The following is a 17,339-nucleotide window of genomic DNA, read 5'->3' as shown; positions in this document are numbered from 1 at the left end:
AAAAACAGGTGCATCGGTTTAACCGGTGATAGCACTTTTTGTCAGCCTTTTTCCAACGGCTAGTTTGGGGTGTGTGGGCTATATATATGCCACCCCACGGCTCATTTGAGTGGGCTGGAGACCATACAAGCATACAAGAGTAAAAGATCATCTCCAACCATCCTAGAGCTTCATTATACATCATATAGGGTTAAGCACACTTGTGAGAGTGCTTAGTGCTTGTAATAGGGATTAGTTCTTGCGAGAGCTCCCTTAAGAGAAGCCTTGCTGCGGCAAGCAACTTGTGATCCGTCGTGTGACCCTCCGTCTTGGTGTGGAGTGGCAACGACACTTTGTGCGGGGGAAGAGGAGGCCCCCTCCTTGGTGGAGAAGCTCCGTAGTGGATTTCGGCCGGGTGACCGAGAGAGACGGTGGCGGTGCACGAGACTTAGTGTCTTGTGGGCACTTGCCTTTGCTTGCCGGCATCGCCTTGGTGGCGTAGTGCAAGACGTGATCGGAAGAGCCTCGGTGTCCCGTGGACGTAGGCGTTTGTGCCGAACCACGTTACATGACCGTGTCTACTCGGGAGTTTGCATCCCTCTTGCACTTACCTCTTTACTTATCGTATTACGCTTCTGTATTTACTCTATCTTGCATGCCTTTACTTTCCTACTTAGTTTGATTAGGATTGGCTATAGGTTGCAAGTTTTTAGGGGTAAGTAGAGAGTAGCATAGATAAACCTTAGTCATAACTAGCCTGTGTAGGACATGTTAGGTTTATCTTATGCAAGTAGTTTGAGCCCTAGGACAAAAAGCGATTAGCGACCCTATTCACCCCCTCCCCCTCTAAGGTCGGACACCCCGGTGATCCTTACAATTGGTATCAGAGCTTGGTCTCACACCTCTTATAAGGATTAGCCAATTCTATTGGTAAATTTGTGAGAAAGCTCGTAGGAGACCCGTCGACTTCACCGTCGAGTGAGTATCATGTCCGGGGAAGGGATGAGTACCGATAGGGCTCCGTTTTTCGATGGCACGGGGTTTCCACGGTGGAAAGTGCTTATGCAAGCACATCTTCAAGCCCGGGGGCTTGATGTTTGGCGTGTCACCGAAGAGGGCAAGAAAAATGAGAATAAGGCCGAGAGACAATATGATGCCATTGCAAAATCAATTCTATTGTCTTCTCTATGTGATAGTGTGTTTAATCGTGTTTTTGCAAATGAAAATGCTCATAAGCTATGGAAGCAAATTGTCGAGAATCATGAGGGTACAAAGGATGTTGCCAATCAAAAATATCATATTCTCGGCGAGGAGCTTAGTAGCTTTAAGCAACTTTCAAATGAAAATGCTCATGACATGTACTCACGATTAAACACTCTTGTCAATGAAATTAATGCCTTAGGTCTCAATCAAGTTAAAGATGAAGATATTAACCGGTCGGACACCCCGGTGATCCTGTCCTTCCATCCTCATCCTCACCTTCCCTTTTAGCCATTTACCAGATCCTAGTTTCTGTTGCAGGATGTTTTCTGCCGATAGATTGGTACCTCGAACTATTAGTTATTTGCTAGTTGCATTTTCAATCATGCTCAGGTTGCAGTGAAAATCACAGTCAATCTGTTCAAATATTGAAAATGTGACCTGAATTTTTTTTGGGAAAACATCTGAATTGAATTAACTTGCTGTTATGCCTGAGATGTCTCTGCTGTGGTTACATATAAATAATTGTGATTTGACATAAAAGAGTGATGCTTTCTGGAGTCTACTATTAAGACAAATAGCAATCACATTTCTTTAGCGAGGAAATATCAGGTGCACAAGAGTATAATAGTGAACTGCACATACTCAAATTCATACCTCGGATCTGATCTTTGTGGCCCAATGGGCGTTGGAATTCGCTCACCCATCTTTGTCTTCTGAATTAAAGGCTATAGGAATTAGTCACAAATGCGTATATATTTACCAATATACTCTTGTGTACCTGATACTTGTATTTAGCACTATCAGGTACTGTCCACATACACTGTCTTGCACTCTTGTGACATTCCTTAATAGGCAGTTGGAGAAACAGGGTAAAGATGGTTTTGATAGCCTTATCGGCTGCAAATACAATTGTTTGGATATAACCGCATAAGGATCTGTCTTCCACACGTCCATGATTCTCAAAAAGAAGCTATGCCAATAAACAATAATTGAATCAATAGATCAGTTAATATGATTAATTTAATATGACAGTATTCCACAGTTGGTACTTATGAAGTCAGCCGCATCTAATCTTTGTTAGTGACATATTAATTCTAACTTTTTTATTTCCCAGTGGCACAGAATGCTTCTTCGCATGATTTCCTGGATAGTTATCTACAATTCAGGCACAGGTAGTATGATTTGCCACACCGGAGCCCTAAGGGGGCAGTAGCAGGTTTGGTTGTTGGGGAGCTTGAGCTTTGCCATCGTGTCTTTATGGTCCTCTACCGCATGTGAGATTTTCTTCGTTTCTCATTTTCTTTACAACCTTTCACTATGTCGCATTTGTTTGTTTTGACCTATGATATGCTTCCTTTTTGTGTTTTAGATCCTCAAACAAGGATCCTGGAGCAGGTCGTGTTGAGTCCCTTAGTATGAAGGAACATACAGGTTGGATTAGTACTACTTATTTATTCATCGTGTGGGGTTTATTGAGGAGCACATAGGTCACAGTATAATGTATTCACAATTCCACAATGTTCCTTTGTAGCTCTTCTGATGGAGAATTTTTTTTTGTGATAACCACTTTACCATCCTAGCTGTCGTGATTGCATTATCTCTCAAGTCTAGCTATGAATGTGGTTAAAACAAGATCTGCATAAAATATTCATGCTTGATACAGTCCCTTTTCTAATTAGTGATCTTGTAGCAATATTTTTCACATCTTGGATTTATTGGAAGATTCCAGCTGAATCCTTCGTAATTTTTTTTGCTAGGAAACAGAGCAGGGGAGGATCAAGAGAGGAGATGAACAAGAAGCAAGTTGAGCTCAATGCAAAACTTGATGCTAGATTAAAACTTAATCTGTTGTTTGATGTGTGATGTGATGTGATGCTGGAAAACTTGAGATGTATGATGTATCAGCATTCTAATTTTGAAATTGATTCTGTGGGCTGTTTTTTTATATAGCTTGTGTATAAAGCTGAATCTGGTTTGTTGGTAATTAATGTTGAGTTGAAATTAGGCCCAACTTAGTGGCCCATGCAGAATTGGGCCCATCTACAAATGGGCTGTGGTGCTGATGTCACTAGCGACATCACTTGCCACATCGATCGCCACGTCACCTGCTATGTCAGCACCACGTTCCATGTCACCAGCCATGTCATTGTCCATGTCATCATTGCCATCCATGTCATCACCATGTCAACAGCCACATCATCCTTTATGTCATCAATGTGTGACATGGCAATTGAATCCGTGACGAAAATTATATTGTTTGTGATGTTTAATTTCGTCATAGAAAATGGGCTTGGGTTGGGATTCGAGGGCCTGGGGACATTTTATGATGTTTTCAAAACATCATGAATCAAGCAATTCGTGACGAAAATTTAAGAAACGTCACGAGGTGTAATCTGTGACGCTCAATACATGACGCAATTTGAGATTGTCATAGATATTGTTTTATAACGGTTTTTTAGTGATCTGTGATGAAATTTAATCGTCATGGATCAACAGATTTTTTGTAGTGATGTCTGTGGCAGCTAAGGAGGTACTAATCAAGGCAGTGGCCCAAGCGCTCCCAACTTACAGTATGAGCATCTTCAAGCTACCCTTGGGCCTTTGCGACGATCTGACTATCATCATTAGAGATTTCTGGTGGGGTACTGAGAACCGTAAACGGAAAACAGCCTGGATCGCTTGGGAGGAACTGCTCCTAAAGAAATGTTGGGGGGGGGGGGGGGGGGATGGGATTTAAGGATCTACGTCTGTTTAATCAAGCCATGTTGGCTCGGCAGGCTTGGCGCTTAATCCAATTCCCAGATAGCCTCTGCGCACGGTTATTAAAAGCGAAGTACTTTCCTAGAGGATGTCTAATCGACACTACCTTTTGCTCCAACGCTTCTACAACTTGGCAAGCTATCATGCATGGATTAGATCTCCTCAAGCAAGGTATCATTTGGAGGGTTGGTAATGGGAGTCAAATTCGGATTTGGCGCGACCCATGGATTCCGAGAGAAATGTCATTGAGAGTGATCTCACGACAAGGTAGATGTAGATTGCGATGGGTGTCAGAACTGCTGGATATAGATGGCCGTGGATGGGACTTTGACAAGCTGATCCACATTTTCAATCCAGCGGATGTGGAGGAAATTGCGAAAATTAAGATCCCTGCCCGAGCGTCAAAGGATTCATTGCGTGGCATATGGAGAAGACAGGTATTTTTACTGTCCGCAGCGCCTACAACCTCGCTCTGAACATTAAGCGAGGCCAGGGAGTTCAATCCACAAGTTCAGCCCCAAATGGAGAGAGGAAGCTATGGTCAAGAGTTTGGAGTGGTCAGGTCCCTCCAAAAGTGAATATTTTTATATGGAAGCTAGCAAAAGACATTCTACCAACCGGAAGAGCGAAATTCATTAGGCGTATGGAAGTCAGTGACATATGTCCCTTATGTGATCGAGAACCGGAAACCAGCTATCACGCCATAATTACATGTCCTCGGGAACAAGGATTGCGGGTGGCCATGCGTGAACACTGGAGGTTGCCGGATGAGGAACAATTCCGCTACACGGGTCCTGACTGGTTACTGCTGCTCTTGGATCAGTGTTCAGCTACTGAACGTGACCTCACGAAATTACTGCTTTGGAAGACTTGGTCAGTCCATAACAACATTACACATCAATCAGGACCCATAAGCATATCTGAAGCAGTGCATGGTCTGTGCTCGATGCAAGCGACAATATCAGATATCCTGTTAGAACAAGCTTCGGCCGTTGGCAAAGGAAAGTTACCCTGTCCATCACCTGGCAACAGGAAAAGTACCGGTTCAGTTTTGAAGGTTTTGGGTCCAACGGACTGGGAACCTCCCCCACGGGATGGACAAAAATCATTGTTGATGGTTCATTTGTCTTTCAATCTGGAGAGGCGGGCATTGGCATCATTGCTCGAGACAGTGAACATCAGGTTGTTTTCACGGCTTGGCGTGTTCTTTTTAGGTGCCAAGACGCTCTGGAAGCTGAAGCACGTGCATGCCTGGAGGGGCTCCGGCTTTCAGCTCCATGGTCCCAGGGACCGGTCATTGTTGAAACGGATTGTGCGAGATTAATCCAAGCTTTGGAAGCGAAGGAAGATCGGTCCTCAATCAGGTTCCTGTTAGCAGAGATCAAGGATCAGGCACAGTTGCTGCCGGAATGGCGAGTAGACAAGGTAAAAAGAGAGTGCAATCTAGTTGCGCACGAGTTAGCTCATTTAGCCCCAAGGAATATTCATACTGCAGTTTGGCTAGGTAGAACGCCTGCGTGCGTGCATTACCTTGTCAAGAACGAGTGTAATCCTTCGATCTAAGTAATAAAGCTCTCTTTTACCCGCAAAAAAAAAAACTTGACACAAGATGACATAAAGAAAATAAAATTACACCGAAGAGTTCTCTAGTTGTCTTCTTTAGTCAACTGTTCGTCATCCATCAGAACTTGAAAAATACACTGAAAAAGTTAGCAACAGAAAGGGACACCTGCAAACGCCAATACCACACAAGACTTTGAAGACTGTAAAAATCACTCGCTTCTTATAACGAGATCTAGCAAACCGCTGAAAGAACATCGAATGGGGGAACACGCCAAGCAACTCATGTTTGCAATCCTTAACCACCAAAATAGAGGGTTGAAAAAACTAGATCTTGTTGAACAACAGATCGAAAGAAAAGGGTCGAAGTCCCCGCAACAAAAGACAACCAACTGCATCTCCTGATTCACACACCAAATGCAAAGATTTGGAGAGAACCTTCAGAACTGGCAGAACTAACTCCCACTTGGCCTTCGTCGGCACTGGAACGGACGTCATCGAGGTGGGGAAAAATCAGAGAGACCTTATTCCAATGCATCATCCTTGTCACCACCTCGCCTATGTCGCTGGAGAACCAAACATTCAAGTAAACTAAAAGACTAGATCTACGTAGAGGAAAGTTGTGCTATTCTTTTAGTCTATACATGTGTGACAAGTATTTTTAAGGATGGTCCGTATTGTGGGCCAACTCAAGAAATCCTTATATTTAGGAGTGGTCCAAAATATAAATGCTCCTGAAAATGATGGCTTACAGGGGCGGTTCGTGTTTCGACCCACAACTGAAAATAGTGGTGATTTCTTAGTGGCAGATTGAAACAGGAACCATCTGTAAAAATAGATTTGTAGGACTGGATGAATTGCTACACAATACATGAATATCAGCAGGGACGGACAAACTTTTGATCTCATCTTGAAAAAAACGAGGCGTTCTTATAAATACATTTTTATAGTAGTGCATTATTCTTCTTCTTGAGCTTAGGCCCTGTTTGGATTCTGGTATTAAACTTTCTTCCTCTTATTTAGTTGCAATTTATTAGGAGGACTAAATATAGGCTAATTGCACAAATAAGTAGTAACTGCAGGTTAGAGTCCATTAGCCCTAGTTAACTGCTTAATTAGACCATTTTTAGTCCATTATTAATCTATAATAATGCTAGGGATAAACTTTAGAACCTCTATTTTGGTCCTTCCAAACGGTGCCTTATTTTTTTGTATATTTCTCATATGTTTAGAGGGAGTACTGAGATTGATTATGTGGACTGCAGATATCCATATAGGCTCCTAATTTTGAGTTCATGGAGCACATATATATATATTGGACCCATTGCAAATAAAATGTTCTAGAAAAATTGCTGGACCTCGGCAAGAGGCCGCACGTCTATGTGCCTAACGCCGGCCTGCCCATTCAGCTATCTATAGCCCCCACAGAGGGAAGCAGAAGATGGAGGTTGAAGAAGAAATGGGCAGCTCCCACCAGTCAGGTGGCCGAAGGAGAAGGAACACCATGTGCCTAGATAAGGGAGGGGTATCACGGTCTTTTCAAGTGGGTGATCCATGCTGGTGTGGTGACTTGGCGTGCCACGTCAACAAAATAGCAAATATGTAGACTCCGGCTTAGAGGAGTGGCAAAAATGTAGGAGCCAAAATAAGAATGGCTTTTGAAAGAGTGCTATTCGTAAGAATCACTACTACAAAAATGATTTGTAGAAACATCCTATTTTTTTCTAGGGGTGAGTCAACACGTGACCTGCTCCTAAAAATAAAACAGTGTTAGTGTAGCAGTTGACCTGCCCCTAAAAATCTATTTTAGGGCGGATCCCCTAAAAAGACATAAAAAACAGTGGTGGGCCGCTGGTCACATACACAGGCCTCTCTTCCTCTGTCTTAGGCTGTCCGCACCGGCACCCTCTATCCTATCCTTGGGTACTGCTATACAGTAAAAACTGCTGAACCGACGCCCTCTATTAGGCATGCTACTAAAGTGGGTGGAACAGAATTTGCTATTTCCAATAGATGTACCAGACGTCCCCTACGCACAGACGTGGCGCAGGCTCTGCTAGGCCCAACCTCCGGAGGCCGCTGGCGCGTCGTTCTCCACCGCTGGAGGGCACCACGCCCCGCTGCACAGCTGGAGAGAGAGAGAGGGGGGTGGTAGAGGGCGGTGTCTTGACACCCTCGAGGCTGTTGACGCCATGGGTGCCGTCACCACGCGGAGGAGAGGGAGAGGGCCGCGTGCGCATGCCCAGGAAGGCGTCACCCAACGTGTCACCCACCGCACCCGCGCCCCTGGACGGGCCGCCGTCAGGGCCGGCCGCAAAGCTTCATTCTGCGACGTGCCGGAGGAGGCTGCACCGCACGCACGGATCCACCCGCTGGTATGGCCTCACCCATCGGGCTCGCCGACAGAGGGAGCAGGGGAGGGGCGGCAGCCGTGGAGGCCGCGAGGTGCTAGTGGCGCCAGGCGAGCGCACCGGCGAAGGAAGGGAGAGAGGGAGAAGGAGAGGAGGGAGGACTGTCGCCGATGAGGTTCCTCCACCGGCCGCGCCGCCATCCCCCGCTCCTCCGCTGCCACCATGAGCCCCTTTACTATCAGCCACGAGCGCCACCGGCCCCCATGGGTGCCGCCGGCGTGCGGAGGCGGTAGCGTAGCCGGGAGGCGTAGAGGCGCTACTAGAGAAAGAACCATGTACCGGGTGAAAATGTGCTTAGGTACCAGTTTTGCAACTGGTACTACCAAACCGAGACTAATGTGACTGCCTATAATACCGGGTAAAACACCCGGTACCTAAGGTACCCTTTGGTACCGGTTGCTAACCAACCGGTACCAATAGCCCCCACGCCATTCCGCTCACATGGCTCGCACCGCTCCCATTACGCTCTGCGTCATCCTCTCCCGTCACGCTTGCACCTCACAGGTAGTATTGAATCCACCACAAAATACTGAATCCGTTGATACAAAATTTACAGAATCCACAAATCATTCAAAGAATCAAACACAAATACTACTAAATCGATACAATCCATACAATCTCTATTTCAGAAAAGTTTCAAAAAAGAAGGAAAAAATCCTCACGTGCGGCGGCGGCCGGCGGCGGCCCGAGGGCCCCGCAGCTGCGGCCGGCGGAGGCCCCGAGCGCCAAGCAGCGGCAGCGGCAGCGGCCGGCGGAGGCTCCGAGCGCCCCGCAGCTATGGCGGCCGGCGGAGGCCCCGAGCGCCCCGCACCTCCTCTTCAAGACCGTGAGCCCAACGTCGAGCTCCCGCACCGCCTGTTTGATCGGCATGGAGAAATACCGGGACACTAGCTCGAACGTCAATCCCTGCTTCTTCCCTAGTCCACTTCTCGGACCTTCCTCTCTCTTGTGGCGTGCGTCCTCCTCCTCCACCAGAGCCCAGAAACTGGCGAAGTCGACCCCAGAGAGGCAGCCAAGCTCTTCTGCATTTACTTGATAAAGTAAGAACATGAGCTCTAGAAATTTTTGAACTAGTGCTAGATTCCTTGCACGCATCCTTGTTTACACAAGGGCCATGGTACTATGGTATGGTACCTTGAGAGAAGCTGCTCTCTAGACAAGAAATGGCACAGAAATGAGTTTCCTCTCTGAGCTGGTAGTTAGCAATGGAGTGTGGGAGAAAGATTAGTTAGTAGCTTCGATCAAAGTTTCTAGCACACTCACGGGAGAACCGATGGCACCGCGAATCGGAGAGTGCTTACCTGAAATCCTGGAACTGAAAGTAGCCCTCGTCCTCATGGAGTTTGAGCCCATGGTAGTAGTGGTACTTGTTGAATCGGAGCTCTTCCATGGCGGAGTCGTTGAGGACCGATGGCTCTCCGTGGCATCGCGCGCCCACCAGCTCAACCAAGGCCTGGCTACTTTCGATTGCGCCGCGGCTGCCATGGCCGTGGTCTTGCCGTGCACGTTCCAAGTGCTGGCAGGCCCGGGCGCAGCCCGAGCGCCCCGCAGCGGCGGCGGCCGGCAGAGGCCTAAGCGCCACGCGGCGGCGGCCGGCGCGCCCTGTAGCGGTGCGGCGGCGGCCGGTGGCCGGACTCCTACACCCACGCGGCGGCCGGCGCAGCTCGCAGCGGCTGTCTGCGCGGCCCGCAGCGGCTGCCTGCGCTCCCCAACACTGCAGAGGATAAGGTAGAGAGATAAGAGGAAGAGAAATGAGAGTGGTAGAGAGAGGACACCCAGAAATATCTGGAACGGGAGAGGCTGCGCACCATCTATTGGTAACGGGTGGTTGTTTCCACCGGTGCTAAAACTTGACTTTTAGTACCGGTGTGTGGCATCACCCGGTACTAAAAGGTATCTGAAAGTGATCAGGTGCTCTAGCCTAAGAGGGGGAGGTGGTGAATTAGGCACTCTAAAAACCTTAACATATGGCTCCAACTAGTTGGCACAAAACTTAAACTAAATCAAGCTATCTAGATGTGCAACTACGGTTCACTTAGTGTGAAACCCTCATTCTGAAAGAGTTTTGCAACCAATAGCCAATCCTAGCAAGATACTACACTAAGAAAGTAAAAGCACACAAGTTGCAATATGAAATGCAGAAGCTTTAAGAGAGGGATGAGAGGAAGCAAACTCTCGACACGAGAATTTATCCCGTGGTTCGGATTGCCACAAAGGCGCCCCTACGTCCACGTTGTTGAAGCACTCACGAAGAGTATCGCTTCCCGGCAATCAAGTCTCTTCCGTGAACATAATCACGGTCACCTTGATCCCGATCTTCACTAAGAGAGATTGCCCATGAAGGAGGGGTCTCCGTCCCCCGCACAATGTTGTCGACGCCGCTCCACACCAAGCCGGAGGGTCGTTGACTTGCCGGCGAGCCACCAAAGCTCCAAGGATGGCCGGCGCACCAAGATACACTTTTGGTTCACTTTAGAACCATAGCACAAGGATCTAAACCTTGCTTGATCACTCACTCAAGAGCTAACCTAGCACTAACACTCACAAAGCTTGTGCTAAGGACTAAGGATTTGATCTTTATGCTCTTGGATGGCTTAGAGGTGTTCTTGGGTGTGTATGTGATGTCTTGGGACTCCAGCAAACTCAAAATGGCCGGGGGAGCTCATATATATAGGCCTTCAAGTCGAACTAGCCATTTGTAGCCGTTAGCAGCTTTTCTGCGTGGGCATCGGAACTTCTGGTGCTTCTGCATCGGTTCTTTCGGTCACTCACAAGTTGAAACTAGCCGTTGGCTTCTCTGACGCTTCTGCAGCTGAGTTGGTACCCATCAGTTGAACCGATGCTATGGTGTCGGTTCAACCGGTGACTCTTGATCATCTTGTAGCCATTGCCCTTGCTGAAGTCATTGCTCCGACGCCTTGTTCCGACGCACCGCCGGTTCAACCGGTGCTGAAGACTTCGCTCCTGCTCGCTTGACATCGTCTCTGGAACATGGTACGTTGAATGCACCGATGCCTATCTTAAAGCCGTCGGTTCAACCGGTGCTTCACTTCTTTCTTCACTTGATCTCCAGAGGCGCTCAGTCCTGCACCAATGCCAGTGCGTCGGATCTTCCGACAACCATCGGATGCACCGATGCTATGGGCATCGTTCTTCCGGTGCTACTGATTTCAGTAGAACTCGTCCAATTCAGCGTTTCTTTGAGTTCTTTCTTCGTGTTTTCCTTTGTATGGCCTTTTTACTTCATCCCTGGGATCTAGAAATGTTCACTTAACAAAAATCATTAGTCCCATTGATTGCGTTGTCATACGATCACCAAAATCACTCGAAATGGCATAAATGGTGCCATGTTCGTTACAATATCTCTTTCATTAGTTCCGGGTTCTGGCATAAACCGGTGCCAACTCTTACTCCTTGGTACCGGGTCTTGCCATGACCCGGTGCCAAAGGCTCACATGAATACTTCGGGCTATTGGTCCAGATCAAAAGTACCAGCTGACCGTTGCACCCGGTACTGATGCGCATATTAGTACCGGGTGAAACAATAAGTGGTATTTTTGGTCTGGACCGATGGTCCGTTTTCTAGTAGTGAGGGGAGGCAGTGGTGGCGGCGCGCTGGGAGGTGCGGAGGGGAGTTGGTGGCGGCAGCAGCGCGCCTGGAGGCAGGGATTGAGAAGGCGCCGAGACGAGGGAGGGAGGGAGAGTGAGAGAGAGTGAGAGTGGTGGAAGTAGCTAGGGGTTGGGAAGGTGGATCCCACTCGTCAGTGGATATATAAGGTGTGTGTACAGTAGATTTGATTATAAAATATAGATAATTGGGATATAGAGGATGAGATATAGAGTATGACGCGTGCGGAAGAAAATAGAGATAGAGGAGAGAATCTCGATCACCAAAACAGAATAATTCTTTTAGAGCATGAATTTAGAGTATGATAGTGCGGATAGCCTTATCTCTTCTCTCTTGCTCTCCATTATTCTTATATCTCCCTTATCTCTTCCAGATCTTCTCTCCCAGCTCTGCTCCCTCACGGTCACCAAGAGCAAGCTACCGCTAGCACTATGCCGCAGCACGCTCCACGGGAGTGGTTGGTTGCGGGCCTGCTGTGGTGGCATACCAGGATGACAAGGTCTGAGTGTGGCGCACCAGCGCTGACGATGGCCCGGCGCGGTAGGCGCGGTGGCCGGCTAGGTGTGGGCCCGTCCTTGTGCACGCACAGCGGCGGCGGTGCGGTGCGGTGCGCACGGCGGGTGCACGGGTCCTTTTCTTATTTTATATTTAATTCGTATGGGTGGGTAGTCCTGTTCTCCGTCCCTACAAATTCATTTTTAGCGACGATCGTGTTAAAAGCAGCGAAAACTATGAGCGTGTATTATGTTCGACCTTAGAAATACATTTCTACCCATCCCTAAAAACTGTTTTCATAGTAGTGGATGTCAAATAGTTAAATACCCCTATGATAAACCGTGCCATGAATAATGCCACAAGAGCAGTTTTGGAAATGAATTATACTCTTTTCAAGATTTCCCTTGGAGCACTTAATTCGTAGATATGCCCGCTGTAACTCCTGGAAAGACCGAAAGAGGATACTTAAATCAGGGATCAGGAAATAAATAAACAAATCAAATCATACCTTGATTGCATTCGCCCATGATAAGGAAATATAAGATATGATGGCATAATGCATGTATCGACAATGATATCATGCCGCATCCACAAGAATATGATAGCTGGACATGCAGGCGCGCAGTCTATAAGTACCGTAGTACCTTGCCAAGATGATCGCTACGCAAGACTAGAAAAGTTCTGCAGAGAGAGCACTAGAGCAGATACGGCAGTAGACAAATGGAAGGCAAACTGATGTCGATCTTCCTGTTCCTGGCACTGTTCTGCCTTTGCAACCAAGGTATATGCATATCCTCTCTTTTCTCCATCTTCTCCCCCTCTCTCTTTCAGTCTCTTTCATGATTCATGAACTCCTTTTTGTGCTTGAGCAGGAAATGCAGAACAATGCAGCCTGTCAGACCTAGCTGTCACCCAGACCGCTGTGCCGTCAAGGGTCGAAGGCTACACGAAGTACGCGGTGACGGTGGAGAACAAATGCATCTGCACGCAGGGAAACATCAAGCTGTCATGCAGCGGGTTTAGGCCCTCGCTGGGAGTCAACCCGGACGTGCTCAGCGTGGACGGCGATGGCAAGCTCTGCACCCTCAATGGCGGCCGCCCCATCGGCATGGGCCCTGACTATGCCGTCAAGTTCTCGTACGCGTGGAGTTCCGAGTTCAGCTTCAGGCCCGTGTCATCAACCATTGCCTGCTCCTGAGCTCATTCCCATTGATTCACGGCAATTTGCACCGTTTGTTTTTTGTTGGATCATCAGGTCTACCTGTGGTTAATAATTAAATTTTTAGACAATGAATAGAGGATTGTGTTACTTTAACAAGCTACCATCATCCAAAAGATCTACCTAATGGATATTGAAAATTTTGATGCCCATTCAATTTTCTGTCTGTGTGATTCCTGTTATATATGTGATCAGTCCTAATTATATGGGTGAATAATTGCGATGGCAAGCTTTTTGCGTTTGTAATTCTGTGGGGTTTGTAACAGGCCTTGTTCTACGGCTTACTTTTGAAAATTTATAGATATTGCCGTCCAGCTTGTGTCTGTGATTTTATTCTCCCGGACCGCATTCATCCAGATTTCACGACTCGTTTTATAACCAATAAAAAATGCGTGTGCTATAGTGGGATAAACTCATAAAAGGGATGATATTTGTGCATTTCTCAAACTTATGCAGCAGGGCGATATTTGGGCTGAATTGAATGCTATGTAAAAAGAAGGAAATCATTTTTTTCCATACACCAGCATATTGCTCGAGAAAGGGAACACATCCTCTGCATGCATCCCTCACTTGAAGCTTGCCATGCAGTGGAACTGAATCACATGTGCCTACCAAGTATACACTACTAGAAAACGGCCCATGGGAACTGATTGGAAACAGCCATAGGAACTGGTTTTCCAACCGGTTCCCCCAAACCGAGATCAATGGCCTCGATCTAAGACACCGAGTTATTCACGCGGTGCCTTAGGCACTCATTGGTGATGGTTGGAAAAACCAACTGGTACCAAAGAGGTTGCCACGCTGACGCAAGCTGGCAGCCCCTTTGGTACCGGTTGGTCTTTCCAACCGGTACCAATGAGTGTCTTCAAAATATATTATCTCACATGCATAACAATTATAGTAAAATAATAATGAAACAACCGGGTTTCCTAATAATTATCTTATGCCTAGTAATTTATATAACAATATTAACTAAAATAAATTATCAAATGTATGTATAGCAAATAATATAGCAACTATATATATGTATAAACTAAATCATGTGTAATCTACATCTAAAAATATATATCTATAAACTAAATCAAGTAATAACATCTAAAAAATTAAATTGCTAAGGTATGGAAAAAAAATAATAACCTTTCCTAAAAAATTGCAAAAATTCCCCTCCCCTCCCCTCAACAGTGAGTTCATGACAGCTTGGAGGGAGAAATGAGTGGCGTATTTATAGGGGCGGACCAAAAACACTGGTTGGTGCCAAAGACCCGGTGCCTTTGCCTATGCATAGGCACCGGGTTGTGAGTCCAACCGGTGCCTTTGCTATAGGCACCTTCCAGCACCGGGTGGTGGCATGACCCGGTGCCGTTGCCAGCGAAGTAGGAACCGGTTAATGCCACCACCCGGTGCCTTTTCCGTCATGGGCCTAAGCTGCAGTATTGGCACCGGTTGGTGCCTTTACCCATACCAATTACCCTATCTGGCCTCGGCCCAGGCCAAAGGTACCAGCTGCTGTTGCAGCCGGTACTGATGCCTGCAACAGCAGCTGGTACCTTTGGGCTGGACCTTTGACCCGTTTTCTAGTAGTGATATGAGACGATATTGGGGCCTGATAAAAGAAAAGTAGAAGATGACTTATTACTTGAGATCAGTCTATATATATCAGCTAAAATGACGAATGGTTGTCCATCAGATGAACTATTAGCATGCCAATATATTTTGTGAACTTCCGCTAGTCATGTTTTCTTCTTCATGGTGTTATCTTATAAAATGCAGATTTTTATGAGTAACAAAGTTTTGTGGGTAAATTTAGTAATATTTCTACTCATAGTAAAATTATTGTTGTATATGTATGTAGAACTGCCCTATGAAATTTGAAGGAAAAATATATATGTATTAGTGTGGAAAAACTTGAAATACATTATCCACTAAGACTCTACATCACTTTTTACAATCACTTGTTACTCTAACGTTGGTCGAGAACAGCAACTTGGTACATATTAGCAGTGTCATTTCTTCTCTAGTAAACTTGCACTTCGGACAACCGATTGTGCACGAAAACTTCCTCAACGTCAGAGCCATATTGATGCGATGGATCGGAAATCGAGTTTCTAAGCAAACAAGATGTGATGTTTTGGTGTTGTGTAAAGGTTGCATGGAGGAAACGTGGACGAAGGGAAGGATTGAAGCTTAGTCTTCTTGATTTCTTTTTTGTTTTAGAGTTTTCTTTCTTGTGTTTTAGATCCTCATTTGAGGTTTAGAATCTAAGAACTCTTGTAACGATTGGCTCTAGACATTCACATATAAATATTCAAGGCCCGAATTTTTCCTTTATCTAAAAAAAGAGCCATATTGATGCACATTTGCACTGGCCATCTCAGCTGTTCTTGAGTTCTTCATGGCGGTAACAGGGGAGTGGACTAACGGTGTTGCCAGAAATATTACCTCTGGATCCACGGCTCCACATATGTTACACACCGGTAAGATGCATGCTAGACGTTCATGTCCAGACTCAAAGCCAAGTCTTCTTGTATCTCTATTGTCCTGCACCACAAAAGCAGAAAGGGCGGTTACCACAGGTGGCATTCTAATTCAATATGAAGTCTGAGTAGCTACCTAGCTAGCATTGGAAGCATCATGAGATCAACAACACACGCAGCTTCAACATCGGCCAGGGATGTTGTTCCTCATACCTCCTATTCCTATTTCACAGATCACGAATAACAATGGTTCCATGGTTATTCCATTGACAATGCTGATTTTTGACATTATACTGAATAGAACGTTAGACCAGAAAGAAGCAACGATCGATCTACACATGACCTGTATGGGCATTGAGCTAGGGTACGTGGCATGTCAGCAGAGATGATGTGCCATTATATAAGGCCGTGTGGTAAGGTGCTCTTGATGCGTAAGGTGATTGATCAAAAGATACTTGTAGTTACAAGTACTCAACACTAAAACCCCAAATAAACTGAGATAATATGAATATGACATACATTTCCCTAGCTATATGTTGAGTTGCAACTGTCTAGTGTTGGTGAAAATTTGGAATAGTACACTACAGCTGGGGGAACAAAGCACTCTGATCTATCTTGTCATATGAAGTTGAAGATGTGTTGTTATATATCAACTAGTAATATCTTTAATTAAGCAATAATTTGATTTTACACGATACTACAACATACATTCAGCACCCATGGCTCTAGAATCATTATCACAGGTATCTTACATGGTTAAAAAGTAATCTCTCACAATAAGGTATCCCTGAAGGTAACATTTTGGAATTCTGCTGCCTGCTATTGTGCTCATCCGGAGCCATATTTTACGTGTTGAACTCTGAATCACCTCTTACTACCGGAATCCGGTTCTTTGCCGTGTGCTTTCTATCGGGCACACGACAAAGAGGTTCTTTGCCATGTGTACACATGAGAAAGATATAACACACGGCAAAGCATAACTTTATCATGTGCTTCTCTTTGGCACACGACAAAGTATGGATTTTGCCGTGTGCTTTATTTTGGCACACCATAAAGTCATGCTTTGTCATGTGTTTTTTTCTGGCACACAATAAAGTAATAAATTTTTTTTTCTTCTTACCTTGAAACTTTTTCTACTCTTCACATACAACATGTGGTACTCCATGTTAAAATTTGGTATATTTTTTGTATTATATGCTATATTTAAGTAATTAGTTGCATTTCAAGAATTTTTTTGAATCAAGTGGAATTTGAACTGCAAGTGGTTCAAATAATAGAATAAATAATTAGAAAATTATATTCATGTCATTCTGCATAGTTTAAGGCCTTACCTATGAAAGGAAAAGGAATTTCGAATGTCTTGTTCAGGAAACACGACCACGAACGTGTGACCAAATGGTTTTCAAAATTATAAAAAAAGCAAACAAAGTCTGAAAATTATGAGATTGATTATGATATGATGGTATCATACGTGGAAGCTGTGGTAAAAACAAATTGAGAAGGTTTTGCAAATTTTGTCATGTACAATGTTTACAAATTGAAGCATCTCATAGGAAGACTCGTAGCGTTAAGAAGGATTCAATCATATTTGGAGACAAAGTGATAGTCGA

The 17,339-nt window shown here is 45.5% G+C and overlaps 2 protein-coding genes and 1 long non-coding RNA gene across 3 annotated transcripts; 2 read left to right on the top strand and 1 right to left on the bottom strand.

The window, feature by feature from the left end:
* Positions 1-1,442: 1,442 nt before the first annotated feature.
* On the top strand, positions 1,443-3,179 carry LOC120686535. The gene is made up of 3 exons (XR_005680230.1): positions 1,443-2,456; positions 2,552-2,613; positions 2,940-3,179. It is a non-coding gene; the product is annotated as an uncharacterized LOC120686535 (long non-coding RNA).
* A 5,206-nt stretch (positions 3,180-8,385) lies between these two features.
* On the bottom strand, positions 8,386-9,499 carry LOC120684996 (protein RKD1-like). The gene is made up of 3 exons (XM_039966848.1): positions 9,215-9,499; positions 8,607-8,935; positions 8,386-8,442 (listed from the first exon to the last, which is right to left on the bottom strand). The coding sequence occupies exons 1-3, from the start codon at positions 9,396-9,398 to the stop codon at positions 8,386-8,388; spliced, it is 570 nt and encodes a 189-aa protein (XP_039822782.1). The 5' UTR covers positions 9,399-9,499.
* Positions 9,500-12,756: 3,257 nt separating this feature from the next.
* On the top strand, positions 12,757-13,234 carry LOC120684995. The gene is made up of 2 exons (XM_039966847.1): positions 12,757-12,817; positions 12,909-13,234. The coding sequence occupies exons 1-2, from the start codon at positions 12,757-12,759 to the stop codon at positions 13,232-13,234; spliced, it is 387 nt and encodes a 128-aa protein (XP_039822781.1).
* Positions 13,235-17,339: the final 4,105 nt, after the last annotated feature.

The sequence above is a fragment of the Panicum virgatum genome, chromosome 8N, assembly GCF_016808335.1.
Source record: "Panicum virgatum strain AP13 chromosome 8N, P.virgatum_v5, whole genome shotgun sequence".
In the NCBI taxonomy this organism is placed as follows: domain Eukaryota; kingdom Viridiplantae; phylum Streptophyta; class Magnoliopsida; order Poales; family Poaceae; genus Panicum; species Panicum virgatum.
The sequence above is the reverse complement of the archived record's forward strand: the minus strand, read 5'-3'. Positions and strand labels throughout refer to the sequence as shown.

What these genes read in the sequence shown, in the direction of transcription:
- LOC120684995 (XM_039966847.1), top strand. Translation starts at nt 12,757, where the DNA reads ATGGAAGGCAAACTGATGTCGATCTTCCTGTTCCTGGCACTGTTCTGC. An exon ending in GTTCTGCCTTTGCAACCAAG is followed by an intron (nt 12,818 to 12,908) that starts GTATATGCATAT and finishes GTGCTTGAGCAG; the next exon opens with GAAATGCAGAACAATGCAGC.
- LOC120684996 (XM_039966848.1), bottom strand. Translation starts at nt 9,398, where the DNA reads ATGGCAGCCGCGGCGCAATCGAAAGTAGCCAGGCCTTGGTTGAGCTGG. An exon ending in TTTCAGTTCCAGGATTTCAG is followed by an intron (nt 8,936 to 9,214) that starts GTAAGCACTCTC and finishes AAGTAAATGCAG; the next exon opens with AAGAGCTTGGCTGCCTCTCT. An exon ending in CCGCCGGCCGCAGCTGCGGG is followed by an intron (nt 8,443 to 8,606) that starts GCCCTCGGGCCG and finishes CAACGGATTCAG; the next exon opens with TATTTTGTGGTGGATTCAAT.